At 37.7% G+C, this 18,377-nt stretch overlaps 2 protein-coding genes across 2 annotated transcripts; one reads left to right on the plus strand and one right to left on the minus strand.

Annotated features, from left to right (window-relative positions):
- The first annotated feature begins 4,867 nt into the window (after positions 1-4,867).
- Positions 4,868-8,750, plus strand: LOC113304419 (shaggy-related protein kinase alpha-like). Its single transcript, XM_026553523.1, has 13 exons — positions 4,868-5,293; positions 5,571-5,882; positions 5,997-6,089; positions 6,261-6,320; positions 6,408-6,680; positions 6,801-6,875; positions 7,058-7,114; positions 7,204-7,344; positions 7,457-7,507; positions 7,596-7,691; positions 7,829-7,912; positions 8,212-8,314; positions 8,399-8,750. Exons 1-13 carry the CDS (start codon positions 5,234-5,236, stop codon positions 8,458-8,460), a joined length of 1,467 nt encoding a protein of 488 aa, XP_026409308.1. The 5' UTR covers positions 4,868-5,233; the 3' UTR covers positions 8,461-8,750.
- A 407-nt stretch (positions 8,751-9,157) lies between these two features.
- LOC113305200 (probable 2-oxoglutarate-dependent dioxygenase AOP1) lies at positions 9,158-9,807 on the minus strand. The gene is made up of 3 exons (XM_026554285.1): positions 9,616-9,807; positions 9,493-9,570; positions 9,158-9,388 (listed from the first exon to the last, which is right to left on the minus strand). Exons 1-3 carry the CDS (start codon positions 9,805-9,807, stop codon positions 9,158-9,160), a joined length of 501 nt encoding a protein of 166 aa, XP_026410070.1.
- Positions 9,808-18,377: the final 8,570 nt, after the last annotated feature.

An 18,377-nucleotide genomic window follows, 5' to 3' on the forward strand; every position in this document is an offset into this window, starting at 1 on the left:
GCAATCTGAGAGGACTTACTCCAATACACTTTCCAGAGAATCAACTAGGCAGTTAGACTCAATCTAGAATAAAGTATATCAAAGAGTTTAATATCTCTAACTCTTAATTCAATCCGCAATCAGCAAATAGAAATCTGCGAGCCCGATTGAATATAAGAGGAATTACTTGAACGGTACCAAAGACCAATGTTCAAGTGTCAATCAATGTAAATAACTAACCAAAGGTTGGTTATTCTAATTGGTTGATCTTAACGCACAATCTGTGATATTTCAATTATATAACAAAATATAATGCGGAAAAGAAATAACACAGAGACCAGAATTTTGTTAACGAGGAAACCGCAAATGCAGAAAAACCCCGGGACCTAGTCCAGATTGAACGCCACACTGTATCAAGCCGCTACAGACACTAGCCTACCACCAATTAACTTCGAACTGGACTGTAGTTGAACACTAATCAATCTCACACTGATTCAAGGTACAAATGCGCTCTTTACGTCTCTGATCCCAGCAGGATACTACGCACTTGATTCCCTTAGTTGATACCACCCACAACCAAGAGTTACTACGACCCAAAGTCGAAGACTTGATAAACAAATCTGTCTCACACAGAAAAGTCTATAGGAATAGATAAATCTGTCTCCCACAGAAATACCCAAGATTTTTTGTTCCGTCTTTTGATAAATCAAGGTGAACATGAACCAATTGATAAACGAGACTTATATTCCCGAAGAACAGCCTAGTATTATCAATCACCTCACAATAAACTTAATCGACTAGCGAAACAAGTTATTGTGGAATCACAAACGATGAGACGAAGGTGTTTGTGATTACTTTTTTTATCTTTCCTATCGGAGATATAAATATCAAGCCAATTTTACAATGTCACTCAATCACGATAGAAACAACAAGATCAGATCACACAACTACAAAGAGAATAGTTGGGTCTGGCTTCACAATACCAATGAAGTCTTCAAGTCGTTAACCTACAGGGTCTCGAGAAGAAACCTAAGGTTAAAGGAGAATCGACTCTAGTTATGCAACTAGTAACATACAGGAGGTGTGGGGATTAGGTTTCCCATTTGCTAGAGTTCTCCTTTATATAGTTTTCAATTCAGGGTTTGCAATCCAAGTTACCTTGGTAACGAAGCATTCAATATTCACCGTTAGATGAAAAACCTGATTCAACCAAGCTAATATCTTTCAACCGTGAGATCGAACTTAGCTTGTTACACACAAATGAAATGTACCCTCATTTAGGTTTATGTAACCGTACCTAACATGTACACCATGTTGGTTCACAAATAGTTAACCGAGGTTAGCCATATGATTACTCTCATATCAACCTTATTCATCTTAACCATAACTAGTTCAAATGACTCAAATGAAACTAGTTAAAGAGTTGTTCAATTGTTATATTCTCATGGATTTATACAATTGAAGCAAAATCAGTTTGATTCACTCGAATCAATACATGAAAATTATAGCCACGGTCTGTAAAGATGCATTTCTTATTGATAAATGTTTTAGTTAATAAATTGGACGATTTGATAAAGTAACCAGCTTAAGTATGCGCACGGGTATGCATACTTAAGCAACTGGATTTAAGTTGGTTTAGTTTCCAAACTCAGCAGAAATTTTCGGTTCGAAAACTTCCGCCAGTATGCGTACAAGTACGCATACTTAAGGTTATTAGTTAAGATCTTGTTAATTCCCAAACTCAGCAGAATTTTTCGGTTGGAAAAACTTCCGCCAGTATGTGTACGGGTACACATACTTAACCTTTCTTATTCACCAATTTCGTATACACACATATGCATACTCTTGGTTCTCGGTTTATGGATTTATACACTAATGTGCGAACACATTATATATGCTTATATCCAAAGATGGTTACATAATATCAACTCTTCATTTCAATTATTGAAATATTCTTCTATAATGATAATAGCCGTTTTCACACACTATTAGCATCAAATAAATTTTCAAGATATTGAAATAATCATTATCGAAACCTTCCAAGTCTTACACCAAATGATTGTATCACACAAAACATGTAAGATGTTACTTGGCAATTTTCTCATGATATAAGATGAACTTGGTCGAAGCAAAAGCTTACCAACACATATTTCGAGAAATATGTAAGCGAGATATACTCATCTCGAAATCTCAAATGTGTATAGAGAAAATTATATCGTAACACGACTTATGTCTTAATATAGGAGATGTAGTAGAAATAGACTTTCCAAGTGATATATGAGTTTAAGTCTCCACATACCTTTTGTCGATGAAGTTCCACAAGCTCTCCTTAGTAGTTCTTCGTCTTCAAGTGATAAGCGCCGTGAAGTCTAAGCTCAACTACACAAACTATGTCCTAGTCCGAGACATCTATAAATAGGCTAGAAATGAAGACTTATAGTTTTGATCACTAAAATTGACAAGCATGCTTGAGATATCAATGCATGCGAGTTGGACCGAGCAGTGCTCTTACAATACTAGTAGGATTTCTCATATATTTTAAGATTTTATTACAACATCGTGTATTGAAATATCGAAAGAACCTCAGGAGTATATCAAATTTCGAAGATATCATTTAGTGCATGAGAATTTTCAAAATTGTTTTTTTTTTTCAAACAAGCCTCGGTCATCAACTATGGATAGTTGAGCTTGTTTTCTTACAAACTCATCCCATTTTCACACCGTTGTTGTGTGATAGTTGTTATTTAACTAACAACGTAAGTTCAGTTCAGCTATGGACAAAAGCACTTTTTAAAGTCTTATTGGGAATCATGAAGCTCTTATGGTACCTTTGGTGGGAAACTGAATCACAATTTAGTTTTCGTTGAATATTACTTTTTATTGAACTAACTCGTACAGTTATTTTCTAGATAAGTTCTTGTTTATTCTATATCAGTCTCTTCTGATATAAGGCGACTCAAGACTTTGAAGATTTGATCATTGCAGATCTAAATAATTCAAGATATGTGGGATAAAATTATTGATTTGTTAATAACTTAACTTATGTAATCAAGATTGGTTATTTCGGTAATCGCGATCTTCATTGATCTTAATCAAGGATTTTCGGATTTGGTAAAATCATTGGACAACAGATATAAACAGAAGATCTGTGATTATAATATAATCATCAAATATCTTTGAAATTGTGATTGGATTTGACTTATTAGTAAGCATTTGGATTCTTTGTTGTTTAAAAGACGTCCTAAATGAATTGGGTTGCAAAAGTCTATACATAAGTAAAGCAATACTTGGAAGTAGAGTCTCTTTGGTGATTCACCTGCGCTGGCTAGATTGGTTGTAAGTGCGGGGATATTGAGAAAACTGAATAACTATAGGTAGTATGGTATCAATACACGAAGTTGTGGTTGTCAATTTGTTAGCAGATTAACTCCGAAATTAGTCAAAATTGGACTAGGTATGGGAGTCTTCTGCCATATTCTTTTTTCTCATTAACTAAATCTTGTGTGCCTCTGTTATTACTTTCCTTCCGTATTATAATTATTTTTATAATTTGAGTAATTACACTAGTTCATTTACTTGGATCGACCCCTTTAATCTATTCTTTGATCGAAATTTTTATAATCGAAGTAATGTTGACTCGTTAACTTCGATAAGATCATACAAGGCGTATCTGATATAAGTTATTAAAAAAGAACTCTGTTTTGGTGTACTCGGTAACCTCATTTTTTCATAAATTATCTGGACTGATAATTATTATACCGTTACCATATTCCCATTCAGAGCAGGGTAGCAACACGAGTACTTACATCCAACCATGTAGCAAGTTTTGATTAGGAAAACAGAATCAACTAAACGTATATTTTTCCTTAAAAATAAAATAAAAAAATAAAAGAAGTTAGGGAAAGAAGAAGATAGCTTTGTCTAATGCACATTTGATTGAATGAGGCCAATAAAACCGAATACTTCGTCGAATCGTATATTTGAACTAAAAGTGATTCATAATCACAATTGATCTAAAAAAAAGTAATTGCAGGAATAGTTGATTTCCAGGAGTTAATTCTGATTACATCGTACAAACATCTACTCATGAAAATGGCCAGAAAGAACAACAAGCTTGCCCAAACGAACCATAACTAGAATTTTAAGAACTAAGATCAGCAGAAACAAAACGACTGAGTTAACTCAACGATTTAACCGATCCCTGTCATCGATTTAGTTGAGTCAACTCAGTGCTACATTCATCTACCAAAATCTGAATTTAGTAAAATTCAGAGATACTTTACATTTTAAGGAACATGATGTTATGATGACACCCACCAACTCAAGCTCACAATTTTTTGCTCCAAAAATTGATTAAGAAAATATACATATCATTCAATCTGGACAATTTAGGTAACCCCCATCTTAGACAATTTAGGTAACCCCAACTTTTTTTTGTTTGAGATATTAAACCAACCCTAATTCAATGTCTCCATTAGATTTCCAAACCTAAATATAGGTTCATTATTTAAAAACCAGCGAACTTTTAAAGCACCAGCCACTAAAATTATGATTATGAGCTAATTTTTGCCCTAATTTTACCCAACCAAAATCCAAAGATAGCTAGATAACTGTACATACATACAACAACAAAATGGACAATCCGCCGTATATTCCGGTCACCACAAACATCAATGTCTGAAACACTATATCGTAATTCCAATAAAAAACAAAGGGCTAAACCGTCGACTTTACACAAAATTAATTCTAACTGGTACCCATCCAAACCGTTGATTCATCATGATAAGAAACCAACGGCTGGTGTGAATTGTTTGACTGGTGTACGGACTTTTTTTTAAAAAAATTAAAAATGAAATGATTGGATTTTAGTCTTGGATTCATGGTTTTGTTTGACCAAAGGAAAGAGAGAGAGTTTTTATGTTGGGTGAGAGAGACAGTTTATTTTGAGAGAGTAGAAGAAAAGAAAAGAAAAGAAATTCTGTCTGTTTTCGAAAAATTCCATTTCTATCCTTCTTCTTCTTCCTCCTCCCCTCTTTTTCTCTGTAAATGGGGAGAGAGATGTCGTTGTTATCATTATCAGAGAGAGGAAACAGAGGTTGATTTTATTGGAGTTGATTTTGATTTGTTTGCTACATTTTTTGTTTTGGTTAACTCTCTGCTAAGAAGAAGATCAATCAAATCGAGAAGATTAGGGGGGGATTCTTGTTCTTGTTGTTGTTGTTCAGTGTGTTGCGGGTGGAAGAAAGGAGGAATCATGCATGTAATGCGCCGTTTGAAGAGTTATGCCTCTGGTCGATCTTCCATTTCTGATCCCGTAAGTTTTTTTTTAATTGAGATTTTTTTTAGGGTTTGTTTATTTTTAGGGGATTTTTTTGCTTGAATGTGTTTGTCTGGATCTACATTTATGAATCGTTTTGGGATTTTTGATGTTGTTTTCTGGTTTTAATTTCTGGGTAAATGGCAAGCTCAGTAGGATGTTTTTGGATTTGTAATGAGCTTTTGTGATTAGAATGAATGAATGTTGTGATTTCTATTGCATTTTTTTTAGTGTTTTTGATGTAGTTTTTTTAATGGGTTCATTTGGTGTTTAGGCCGGCGATACGAACACGAAAAGGGTGAAGGTTGAGCAGGAAATAGAACCGGAAGTTGCCCCGGTAGAAGTAGAAGCTGCTCCTGCGGCTGCTGCTGCTCATCATTCTGTAGTAGATAATAAAATAGAGGCTGCTGCTGAGAGAGGAGAAGAGAATATTGCTTCTACATCACAAGAGAATGATGCAAGTACTTCTGAAGATCCCGCTGCTATTCCTAAAGCGGCTGAAAAATCTGGTGTTGATCAACTTCCGAAAGAATTAAATGAAATGAAAATTAAAGATGATAAAAACGACAATAATGATGATGATAAGGTTCGAATTGTGTTTATTCTTAGTTTTTGTGTTTGGGGGATCAATGTTACTTGCTAGATATGTCTTCTCGTTGATAATTTGGTATTGCAATTGATTGGATTGTTGTTTGTGTAGAGTATGGAAGCCACTGTTGTAAATGGTAATGGAACAGAGACGGGTCAGATAATTACTACAACTATAGGTGGTCGAAACGGTCAGCCAAAACAGGTAAAATTGTTTGCTTGATTATTGTCCTAAAATGCCTTGCATTGTGTAACGGCATTTTGTACCCCTCTCCATACTTCATTTATTTCGTTATTATTGCTGTCTCTTTCAATACCTCAAAATCGGTTAGGATAACACTTCGGCTGATAAATGCTTATTGTTTTTAATTTCCAGACTATTTCATATATGGCAGAGCGAGTGGTTGGCACTGGTTCATTTGGTGTTGTATTTCAGGTATTCAAATTTGTTTAGTTTGTGTATGTGTATTGCCCATATTGTAGTACACTTCCTGAATTTTGCTTACGATATTTGTCAATGCAGGCCAAGTGCTTAGAAACAGGCGAAGCGGTTGCTATAAAGAAGGTTCTACAGGATAAAAGATACAAGAATAGAGAACTCCAAATTATGCGCATGTTTGACCATCCTAATGTAGTTCAACTAAAACACTGGTTCTTTTCGACTACTGAAAAAGAGGAGGTGTTTCTCAATTTGGTACTGGAATATGTTTCTGAAACTGTTTACCGAGTTACGAAGCACTATAGCAGGATGAACCAACATGTTCCCATTATCTTTGTACAATTGTATACTTACCAGGTGAGAGCATTTATTTGTGCTCTTTCTGTTTCTTATCAACTTGTTCGGTGTTAGTCTGTGCTCTTTTGGTTATTTCCAACTATGACTTTATTAATTTTTTCCTTGTTTGTCACTTTGTAGATCTGTCGTGCGCTTGCTTACATACATACTGTTATCGGAGTGTGCCATCGTGACATTAAACCGCAAAATTTATTGGTATGACCTGCCCTGCCACGTCGTCATTTGAAAGGATACAATCTGGTGTTTTTGTGTAGTCGATCAAATATGAAACGTTCTCGTGCAGTATTAGCATTTTCTGTTTATGCATATACTTAATCTGAGAGTTTGCTTGTTTTAGTCCAAGAAATTCAAGATTCATAGTTTGTGTATATTTACAGGTAAACCCACACACTCATCAGTTAAAGATATGTGATTTTGGAAGTGCAAAAATGTTGGTAGGTTACTCTGTCTAGTATTCTATTTCCGCTCTTAAATAAGATAAATATAGTGCGAGTTTTGAGATTTTTCCTTGGCATTCTTGCAGGTTCCCGGAGAGCCCAATATATCATACATTTGTTCTAGGTACTACAGGGCTCCAGAATTGATCTTTGGAGCCACTGAATACACAACAGCCATTGATATGTGGTCCGCTGGGTGTGTTTTTGCGGAGTTGCTTCTGGGACAGGTGTGTATTATTGAGTTGCTTTTGGCTTAAATGCCTCCTGCGATATTATGAAAGAGCATTTGAACATTTGATATAGGGACTGATGATTACTTTTGGTTTGCTTGATTCTCAGCCTTTATTTCCAGGAGAAAGTGGTGTTGATCAGTTGGTGGAAGTCATCAAGGTAACCACACTAGTAATTGTCTCTCGTGTGTTACATTTACATGGTGTTCATTGTACTGTCTTACGAACTAATGTTGTGGAATTATCAGGTTTTGGGGACCCCCACAAGAGAAGAAATTAAATGCATGAATCCAAATTATACAGAGTTCAAGTTTCCTCAGATCAAGGCTCATCCATGGCACAAGGTCTGTGCTTTTTTATTTTTTTACCATGGTGACGTGGTTTTTATTTTCCATTTGGTTTGTCTCTATGTTCATTAATTTGTAATAGATGTTTATTCCACCAATCAGGTTTACAAGTCTATCCATCTTGACATTTGCAGGTTTTCCACAAGAGGATGCCTCCTGAAGCTGTTGATCTGGTATCAAGGCTCCTTCAGTATTCACCAAGTCTGCGCTGCACTGCTGTAAGAAAACCTTCCTTTACTACAAAGATGTCTACTATCCTTTTATCTTCTGTCTAGGAGTACATATAGTTTGTGCTATGCTTGAACTTGCCTGGTTGATTCTGTAAGTCTCGGCTTTAGTAATTATTTAGAGGAGTTGAGCAAGAGTTTTCTTCTTGCTGAAAGTAGCAGCAGCAGTGAATTAAAGTTTTTAGAGAATTCAAGGTGGAATAAAACTATTAGATACAAACATCAGAACTTGATGATGAACATTAAGTATAGTACCCAATTAACTGTTGTTACATATTGGTTCCTTGCAGTTAGAGGCATGTGCACACCCGTTTTTTGATGAGTTGCGAGACCCAAACGCTGTCTTGCCTAATGGCCGTCCACTTCCTCCATTATTTGATTTCACGCCTCAGGGTAAATACTTTTGCCTGTCATATTGTATGTTTTAGCTTATGTGCATCTTTACTCTCTACTGAAACAAACTATAACGTTTTGCAGAGCTGGCTGGTGCACCCCCTGAACTAGTCCAACGACTAATTCCTGAGCATGTCAAGAAATAAATATGAACTTTGCAAATAGTCTAGAGGCAATGTCAATAGTTATAGTGGTAGTAGTGGCTTTAGTACAATTTCTGTGGGTTTCCAATTTTTCTTTTTTCCAGTCGATTTTATGGAGATAAGTGCTAAGTAGTTGCCTACTGGTTGTAACGGAATGTGCGATTTGGTTGTTTTTTAGACATAATAAGGCAACGCCAACATTATGTCTATTTCGATGTTGTATTATCTATAATGTTATATAATATCAATTCCGGACTTTGTTAGATCAATTTACTAATTTACTAATGATCTTTAAAGAACCCCTCTTTCTTGAAACATTTCATGGCTATTTTCTACTTGGGTGGTTGGTAAATGTTTTTTTTTTTTTCTTTTTAAATCTTCGCATTGGCATTAACACAAGTACTTCGCAACTGCAGTGAGCTTATCAAGAACACTGAAGTGTAAACTCTGATGAACTTAGCAGGAACAGATTTTTTTGATTTTAATTCTCCTGATATGTTTGTATAAAAAATTTCACTAGATTTATTTACTCTATCTGAGAAATGAAAATCCTAACAAACAACACTTAGAGAGACCAACTAAAACATGAAAGCCCAAAAAACAGAGACAGACAGGCTACACTTGTGCTTCTCTGAAAAATCAAGTGTTTAACAACTGAGCTCAAGAAATCCTAGCGAATTTATCAAGTACACCGTCGAGGTCATGAATGTTGGGAAAGTAGAAGCGAATGAAGTCTGCATGGGTGAAGGGTGAAGTCTGCATGGGTGAAGGGTCGAAAGAGTAGACGATGTTCTTTATCTACCAATTCTCGCGGGGCTAGAATCACGGCTTCTTCTTTTGGTGATGCAAACAAGCCATAACTGTATCTATCTTTCTCTCCACTCATCATCACCCTATGTTTTGCCGCGTATACTCTACCGTTGCTCCAGGCCTACGCTTAAAAGAACACATAAGTTTATTAGGCTGTAACAGCTGCAACAACCATTCTTAAACCAAATAAAATGTCACCAACTGTGTGTGACGAGGGGAACATACCCTTAAGGGCCTTAACGCATCTCCCACGAAAATGGTGAGTGCACCTTTTTGCGGCAACACTTTCAGCCAACTGCCCTCCTTAGAGAGAGGACTTCAAGGCCTGGCGAGTTCTTGATACATAACAGTTAGTATGCCGATATCAGTATGGGTGTGTAGACCGATGGCTGGTTCCTTGCTTGGAGGTGCTTGGTATTTCATGACGCGCATGATGTTCTGGCTTTCTTCAATACTTGAATCATAGTATTTTTCTACTCCAAGGCTCTCGAAAACCATTTTTCGAATAATGTGCTCCACCTCTACCATTGTTTTACTCATACAAGTAAGAGTTTGGCTAAACAAAAACAGCAAATACATAGATGAAAACTGAAACTAGCGAGATACTCATTCAAATGCACGAACAACAGAGCTAGCTAGCTAAAGTTAAACAATTGTGACTTGTTACCAAAAATGAGAATTCCCGTTAGGCCTGTGAACACACTGATCACGAAGGCATCAGAATGCTCACAACCAATCATCATAATATAGAATAATTTGTGATGATGATATCTTAGTATTGATTCCTTGGCTCAAAACCTTCGGGTTTATCACAGCCTCATCCAACAACTCCATGCAGGGTGTTTGCACACGGGATATAGATAAACACAAAGAAAACAAAACGTACAAGTAAAGATCCACCGGGTTAGACAGATATAAAGTGCTGAAATTTAAACAAGACCGAGGTTTACGTGGTTCAGCACTAAGGCCTACGTCCACGGGGTTTGTTGTTTCACTATGTTCTTCACGGTTACAAGAGTAGTCGAATGACTTTTCGGTTTACATGTATTTTTCCTTCTAAAGAATTAACTTACACTCGTAATCTTTCTCTCTCCTTTCCTTCCTGTTTTTCCCCCGATCCCCTTTCCTCTTGGTGGAGAAGGGGTATTTATAGGGTTAGAGTGTGGGACCCATCTCTGAAGGCCGTTGGAACCTTATCTTCTAGTGTCTTGTGTCCATCTCGCAGATGTCTGCGTTTGCCACTTGATCACGCAGAGACATCCTCGCTCGTCCCACGGATTGATCGACACGTATACTGCTCAGAGTGTTTAATGAGGGTGGTTGAGATGCCTGCTCGTGTCAGACAAGTGTCTTCTGCCCCTGTCACGTCCGTGTCAGCTAACTTTCTCTCCACCGTTGATCTTAGCTTCTTTTGGGATGAGATAAAGTAACTCCTTGGGGTTTATTTGGTGTTCCGTAGTACATCGTATTTTGATGTCTTGGCCTGCCTGCTTTCCACGTATTTTTCTATATACACGTGTCTGATGGTGAGATATATGTATACACAATTTGCCCCTTTTCTTCGGGCTTGAATGTTTAATGGGTGCACTGAATAAAACAGTCGTTGCATATTCTTCTATCTCTCCTAATAACTTTTCCTAGATACTTGGGCACGTCTTTTATTTGTGCATTAACTGCTCATGTAACGGGCATGTTTCCCATTCCTCAATTAATTTCCTTCTCTTTCTTTCGGGTATATTAAGGAGAGAAAGAAAATTAATTTCATTCTTCCTAAACATTCTCTCAATTTTAGTTCTTCGTTCTTCAGCCTTTAAATTCTCTGTCAGTCTTCATTCTTCAGCCCTTAAATTCTCTGGCAGTCTTCATTCTTCAGCCCTTAAATTCTCTGTCAGTCTTCATTCTTCAGCCCTTAAATTCTCTGTCAGTCTTCATTCTTCATCCCTTAAATTCTTTCCATTGAGCATTAATCACGCTTGCCTCCTCTTTATTTCTGATTTGTTCTTTCTGCTGCTATTTTTGCTGGTAAGTTTTTCTTTTCTTTGTTTCCATGGTTTTACGCTATGTTGATTTGTAAATTTTCTGCTACTGTTGTTCCTTGTTTGTGATGAAGAAGTTCTTTCAATGCTTGCATGCTAGTTTTCCCCTGTTCTTCGTCTTAAATCAAGGAGGCCAGTGTTAGGGTAGGGATTTTATGGAATTTTGATCATGTATGCTAATTTTAGGGTTTTTGCGTTATCGTGTGTGGATTTCTATTTATGTGGTTTTTTTGATCGTTGGTAATGTCCTTGAGTTTGTTTTTGACTTGTTTATGATTAATCTTTTCGCAGCCATGTCTGACCGTCCGCGGCTTCCTTATCAGACTCCTGGTTCTGGTCTATCGAGATCTCCTCCGCGTAGAGAGTCTCAAGATGATGTTCGTAGAAGTCGAGTTTCTTCTGGGGCGAAGGCCTCATCTTCTAGGGAAGAGGTTCCTTCGAACAATCCTTCTGAGTCTCAAAGAGTTGTTGATCGCGCGGTGTCTCGTCCGCGGGATGGTATTAGGAGTACGCAGTCACCGACCCGTGCTGTCTGTTTTGATGTTCCTCCCTTACGTTCTGTAGAGCCCGAGCGTCTGCCGCCCCCTCCTATAAGTTCATTTAGATGGAAGAATACCAAAGGTAGTGTTCCGAGGGTTGAGTCTTCAAAGAATCCTTCTTTGAAGAGAAAGGCTTCCGAGGCTTTCATTGGTTCATCCGGCCCCGCCGAGGAGGATGAGGCTGCCCCATTGATACGCAGCGTTTCGGTCAGTAAGAAAAAAGTAACGTTCAAGCACATTGATCTCGAGATTTTCAAGGAAAAGCATGATCTTCAAGCCTTCGAAGTTCGTTTCTATGCCCCTGAGGATGATATTACTTATGAGCTTATCTCAAAGTATGAGTTCGATGAATTTCATTTGTTGACCACGGTTGGTGCGTTCGAAGCTGGTCTTATGCTTCCGTTGTACAAGTCAGGTGATTCCTTCTACTATGATATGCTTGATAGTCGTGAAGGCTCTTCCACCAATACTCACAGCCGTTCTGTATCGCAACTATCGGGGAATTATCTCCGCGCCCTGAAGGAATGCTATCTGCGGAGTAAGGGGGAAACGACAATGACTTGTTACGTTCCCAATCCCGCGGAGAAGGAATGGTATACTCCTGAGAATTTCAATAACTCCTTCGGTGATTACGTCAACAGTAGGAACCGTAAGCCGTGGAGTGTCAGCCTCCGGAATCTCGCTGCTCCTCGCGGCGAAATTCGTTTGTTAAATGAGGCCAGCGATGCCAAGCTGAAGTATGTTCCCGACACGGAGGGGTCTAGTCAGCGGAAACTTTTCCCGGCCCGCGAGAGGATCAAGCGCGACCATGACTACGAGTGGCACGCTACCGTTATCGAAGTGGTTGGTCCATGGGCGTACGGTTGGATTCCTGGTCCCCGCGGTTGGCGTCCTACTGAGAGTAGCAAGCCGCGTGAATCTCCTCCTGCTTGTTATGGAGATTTCTGTCCCTGGCGTTTAAATTTCGCAGGTATGAATTTTCCTTATTGATGAGTGCTAAAAAGTGCATATTTCTATATATTTTTCTTGGCATTTAACTCATCTTTTGTGCATTAATTCTACATTTTATCCCATATTCTGTATTTTCATTGTTTTCAAGAATAAATATTTTTATTAATTAATTTTGCATTTTTAGGTAATAAATAAAGTTTGGATGAATAGCGGAGCGAAAAGAGCAGAAAAGTAGTGAAAAGCCGGGAGAAATTACGCAAGGAAGCCGCAAAGAATGGTGCGCACAAGTCCAAAAAGCTAGGAATGGGCTCAAGAAGGAAGAATTGTTCTTAAAGAAGATATGGGCTTGGCATACCCAAGGCCCAAAACCCTCACCCAAACCCATTTCCTATATCCAAACCCGCCTCCATCTTCAGCCGTCGGATTGGATCCATCTCATCATCCAATGGTCGCTTCATCGTCGTTCATCGAAATCGGAAGCTCCTGTCTAACACTACAGCACCTAACTCCATCTGGCGCCGTTAGTTTCGTTGTATATCTGCATCCAACGGTCGCTGCCAGCCTCTTCACCTTTAGCCGTTATATCAATCTTCATCTCCACACCCCACGGCTAAGCATCGCAAGACATCGAAATTTGATGAAACTGCCTCACACCCAAACATTAATTACCCTATACCCCAAAAGAGAGAACCCTAACCCAAATCATTTCTCCTCCTTCTTTCTTCTTCTTTCTCCCGACCTGCTACCACCTTTCCCGACTGCAACTCCATCATCCATCGCTCCTGTCACCACCATCTCTACCACCAACTCCTCTGTCTCAATCACCTATACATCCCCCTACTCTCTAGCCATCTATTACATCAGCCCATCACCCCTTTTTCTCGCTGGAACCCTAGGCGTGAAGAGTTGATAAAATAGATGAGGCTATAGATTGAAATTGAGGGCAGAGAAGGATCGAGAGAGAAGAGAAGAGGCATGGGTCACCACCAATTCAGCGGATTTGGTGAGCAATTTCGGAATTGAAAATACCTAATTTTAATTTTAGGGTTTGTAAATTATTGGGGCTTTTGAAGTATAAATAGCTCATAGTGTAGAGGATGAAGGTTATGTCTGGATTAGCCAGCTTCACTCTCTAGAGGTCTGGACTAGCCAGGACCTCAATTGTCCTGTTTTGTTCCAAGTTCAATGCTATTTTCCATGTCCTGTTTATATTCAAATTTCAATTTCAGTTCAGTTTATTTCAAGTTTATGTTTAAATTCAGTAGTAGTTGCATTATGTTCTAATTCATTGTGTTAAGGTTTAGATGAAACCTCAGTGCACTGTCTGATAGTGGAATGCTAGGTTAGAGCCTTAATGTATTGTTTTGATTGAGCAATGGGAAGAGATTGATGCTCATAGTGCCTGTGATTGATTGTTCTGTCAAAAGACAGTCAATGCTAGGGGCAAACTAGTGAGCAAATTAGTTTTCCTCCCATTCTAGATGTATGCATAGGATTTTCAACTCAACCTAGGATCACATTGCTTGGCTAGGACACAAAGGTGGATTCTAAGCCCTTAGCTTAGCCACAATCCCTTTTACAGTCACTTAATTTCAGTTCTATTTTGTTCCCTGCTAAATTTACCTTCCTTCACTGTTTTTCTTGCAATTTGTAGCTGTTGTGCACTGAAATCAGTGCACAAACTCCCCCTGCCCTTGGATTACAGCCTTGGTTCCCTGCTATTGTTATTTTATATCCTCTGCCATTTAATCTTTGCTGTGCTGCCATCGTGTGTTAACTTTTTTGCTTTGTTAACTGTTTTAGTTCTTTGTTTCACTGCCTTCATCCATCACTGCTCACTGCCATAGTGCCTTGTCTCCATTGCTAGCTTAGGAAAACTTCTTGTATGCTCCCACTCCCTGTGGACTAACCCCTACTCATCCCTATACTATAAAGCTTGGCCTTGTATACTTGCAAGTTTTGTGTGCAACCCCATTTTCACACCAAGTTTTTGGCGCCGCTGCCGGGGAGCTGGCTGCCATATTTTTGAAGTTTTCATTGCTGTGCTTGAAGCTGTTGTGGCCTTGTTGTGCTTGAAGCTGTCACCTGAGATCATTGCACTCTTGTTCACTTGCAGGTGCCACTGAGTTGCTGCTGTTGCTGGAGCTGGTGAACCAAGCCTGCTGCTGCCAAGCCAAAGCAACTGGGTTTAGCCACCTGCTGCTGCTGGGCTCTGCCTTCTACTGGTGGGCTTGTACTTCTCTGAACTGGGCTTCACCAACTTCAACTGAACTGGGCTTGCCAAGTGCTGCTGGGCTCTGCCTTCTTTTGTTGCTGGGCTCGTGGTCTTCTGTGAGCTGGGCTTCGTTGCTGCTGCTGCTGGGCTCTGTTCCACCTGTTGTTGCTGGGCTTGAGCGTGAGCTGCTAAGGACGATCCCAAAGCCCAACTGGGCTTTTGCAACCAAACTGAGCAGCTGGGCTGTGCTTCAAAGGTAAGCCTAAACCCATTAAGAGAACCCAACCTGTGGGCTTCCATTTTTAATCTGTGGGCTTGTAATTTTTTTTTTTATTTTAATTTTATTTCTTTCTTTATTTGGGATTGTAATAATTTTAGTTTTATTTTTATTTTATTTATTTTTTGGGTTTGTAATAATTAGTTTTATTTTTATTTCTTTCTTTATTTGGGCTTGTAATTTAGTTGTTTGTTAGGCTTGTAGTTTCTTTTAAACTAAAATTTGGGCTTCAAAACCCATCCCAAAAAAAAAAAAAAAAAAAAACAAAAATTGCTCCCATTTAAACCAAATTCCCAAAATAGGCTTTATCCATAAAGTCTAAAACCAAAATTTTGAAACCCATTACTGAAAATTGTGGGCCTTATTCTCTTTTTAATTGTGTAATTGCTTGATAAACATAACATGTCTGGATTTTGGTCTGCTCCTGGGGATGGAAATAAAACTCTTAGAGAACTTGCTTATGGGCATGTGCCACATTATGAGCCCTCCATAGACCATGATGTCAATAGTTATAGGGATTGTTATGGACATTTTCATAGTCTGGAGCCTCAATACATATACCTTGATAACTATTCACACATGTATCAACCAACACAACCTGAAATCTATGCATGTACCTTATGTGGTGGTTTAGACCATCCTGTTGAGAACTGTTATATGTTGCATGATTTTAGAAAATTTAGAGAGTCCCATGAAAATCCAAATTATGAAATGCCCACAAATTGTGAGGCTGGTAGTCATTGGGACCATAATCAATCCTTTGAGGGTTGCGATCAATCTTTTATAGACCCAAATGACCATGCACACATGTACCCATCACCACAATTCGAACATGAAGAATTTTGTTCCCCTATGAAGTACGAATCTATCATGGAAAATCTCAGACTCATTGATCAAAATAATGCTAGATTGGAATTGCGAATGCAGGCATGTTTAGATCGGATGTTGCTTATTAAACAAAATGAAAAAATTCATGATGAAATGTGTGTTGTTCCTAATGAAGTGTCTAGTCCCATTCATGTAAATGATGTTGAATATGATCCTAACCTAGAGGAACATGAGTCGACTAAGGATACCGCAATTGCTAATAGGGACCAATATGCATGTTACCATGATGATGATTATGATGATGATGCTATGTTAGAAGAACATGAAAACATTATGGAACCTTTTGGTTCAATAACATATGGATTCTCGCCCTCGACCTTCATGAATGTTGTTTCTTCTAATTCTAATAATCATTGCAACTCATATGATTTTGAGATTGATTTGGGGCTTGTACAATTGTTCATTGAAGATGAGCATGATATAGGAAAAATTGAATCTTCTGTAGACACTAATGTTCCTATAATTGAAAATGAATTAGTTGTGTCTGATTCCATGCCTAAGTCACAAGATGCTGTCCCTTCTGATGTTGATGTGAGTACTTTGGACAATCATGATCCCGATTTAGGTCTTGATGTTTTGTTCCATGAATGTGTGCATGATTTACTTGTTTCTGATTTAGGGAAAGTATGTGCTAGTACTATTGATCGTACAAATGAAAATAACTTAGATGCACCTACTTTCTTGCCTAAATCACAGATTGAGATTTTTCCACCCAAGCTAGATTTGGTTTGTCACAAAAATTTTAAACCAACTATTCTGAGAGTCCCTAATCTAGGATTGGAACTGTGTGCCTCCGAAGTCCTTTTGGACCATTTTGCATCTAAATATAACATCTTTAAAGAAACACAGTTGGAATTAATTTCTCTGACCATCCCAAACACAGTCCATTTTGAGTTAGACCTTGTGAATCCTGCACCCCTAAAATTGAAAGATTTTGTGCTCAAAAGTAAACCTGTTGAAAAATATAGGTTTGGGGGTGATCCATCCGGTTTTTCACTCTCACTCCCTTTTCAGTCCAATTTTAGTTGTTTGAAACTATCGACGTTTCAACACTTCGTCTTTTGGGTTGATCCTCAACTCTTTAGACTATATGTGTATGGTGAATCTTTTGTATATAATCCAGTAGATAAAATTTCTTAAAACCCTTTTGTTCCTTTTGTATATATTTTGCTAATCCAATATGATCTCGGCTGACATATGTTGGATTCTTGCCTTGAATAACGGAGTTCTAATATTGCTTTCGCCGAAATCGGGTATTCTCTTTCCTTTTTCTCTACTCAACATGATCCTCTTCATATGTTGTATTATAATTTTGTTCATATTTTGAAACATTGAGGACAATGTTTAGTTTAGGTTTGGGGGTATAGAGTAGATACTTTGATAATATGCCATAATTGAAAACAAGAACTCCTTCTTTTTGAAAAAAATGATAAATAAAAATAAAAAAATTAAAAATTGAAAAAAAAAAAAACAAAAAAAAACATAAAAATGGAGCTCATTTACCTTGAAATGTTGACTCTTGTGCAAATATGTAATTATTAGGAGTCTTAGTCTAGATATTTAGGCACCCTGATTCTAGCACAATTCACATAGTGATAAGAAATTTGCACGCGCACGATCTACCAATACATGTATAGCCTCGATCTTCAAGGTGTTTGATAGGAAGTTAGATTGCCAATCACTTTAGAATACTGAATGAGACTTGACTAACTTGTTCTTTGGTTGGCTGGGATAGAAGTTGGAGGATACGTTAAGAAAAGCAACCATAGAATTTGACCGGATGCATTCGATAAGGACCACCTCTTGCTAAGAGTCATTTAATTATGTTTTTCTTTTTGGTTCATGTATCAAAAGTGTCACTATGTTGTAAAGATCAAAGTTATTTCTTCAAAAAAAAAAAGAAAAAAAAAGAAAAAATCAAAAAAATCAAAAAAAAAAAAAAAAAAAATCAAAAAAAAAATAAATAAAAAAAATCAAGTATTTATGTATTCCATGTTTTGTCATGTTAAAGACAATACTCTCTTGTTCCAAAAATAAAAGAGAGTAATCAATGTAAATAAGAGTCATGTAAAGAGTCATCTTTTTGTTGTAAATAGTCTTGTAATAAGCAAGGAGGGTGCAGCCATCGATGTATAACGCGGGTAAACTGAAATATCACCAACTCATTGGGTGAACATTCACAATTCTCGTAAAGCCGGACAGCT

The sequence above is a fragment of the Papaver somniferum genome, chromosome 8 (genome assembly GCF_003573695.1).
Source record: "Papaver somniferum cultivar HN1 chromosome 8, ASM357369v1, whole genome shotgun sequence".
In the NCBI taxonomy this organism is placed as follows: Eukaryota; Viridiplantae; Streptophyta; class Magnoliopsida; order Ranunculales; family Papaveraceae; genus Papaver; species Papaver somniferum.

Bases quoted from the DNA above. Each gene is read 5' to 3' on its own strand.
- LOC113304419 (XM_026553523.1), top strand. From the start codon at position 5,234: ATGCATGTAATGCGCCGTTTGAAGAGTTATGCCTCTGGTCGATCTTCC. The intron at 6,681-6,800 runs GTGAGAGCATTT...GTCACTTTGTAG, and splicing joins TACAATTGTATACTTACCAG to ATCTGTCGTGCGCTTGCTTA. The intron at 6,876-7,057 runs GTATGACCTGCC...GTATATTTACAG, and splicing joins TTAAACCGCAAAATTTATTG to GTAAACCCACACACTCATCA.
- LOC113305200 (XM_026554285.1), bottom strand. From the start codon at position 9,807: ATGAGTAAAACAATGGTAGAGGTGGAGCACATTATTCGAAAAATGGTT. The intron at 9,571-9,615 runs GTTATGTATCAA...CCTCTCTCTAAG, and splicing joins CTGATATCGGCATACTAACT to GAGGGCAGTTGGCTGAAAGT. The intron at 9,389-9,492 runs GTATGTTCCCCT...TTTTAAGCGTAG, and splicing joins ATGCGTTAAGGCCCTTAAGG to GCCTGGAGCAACGGTAGAGT.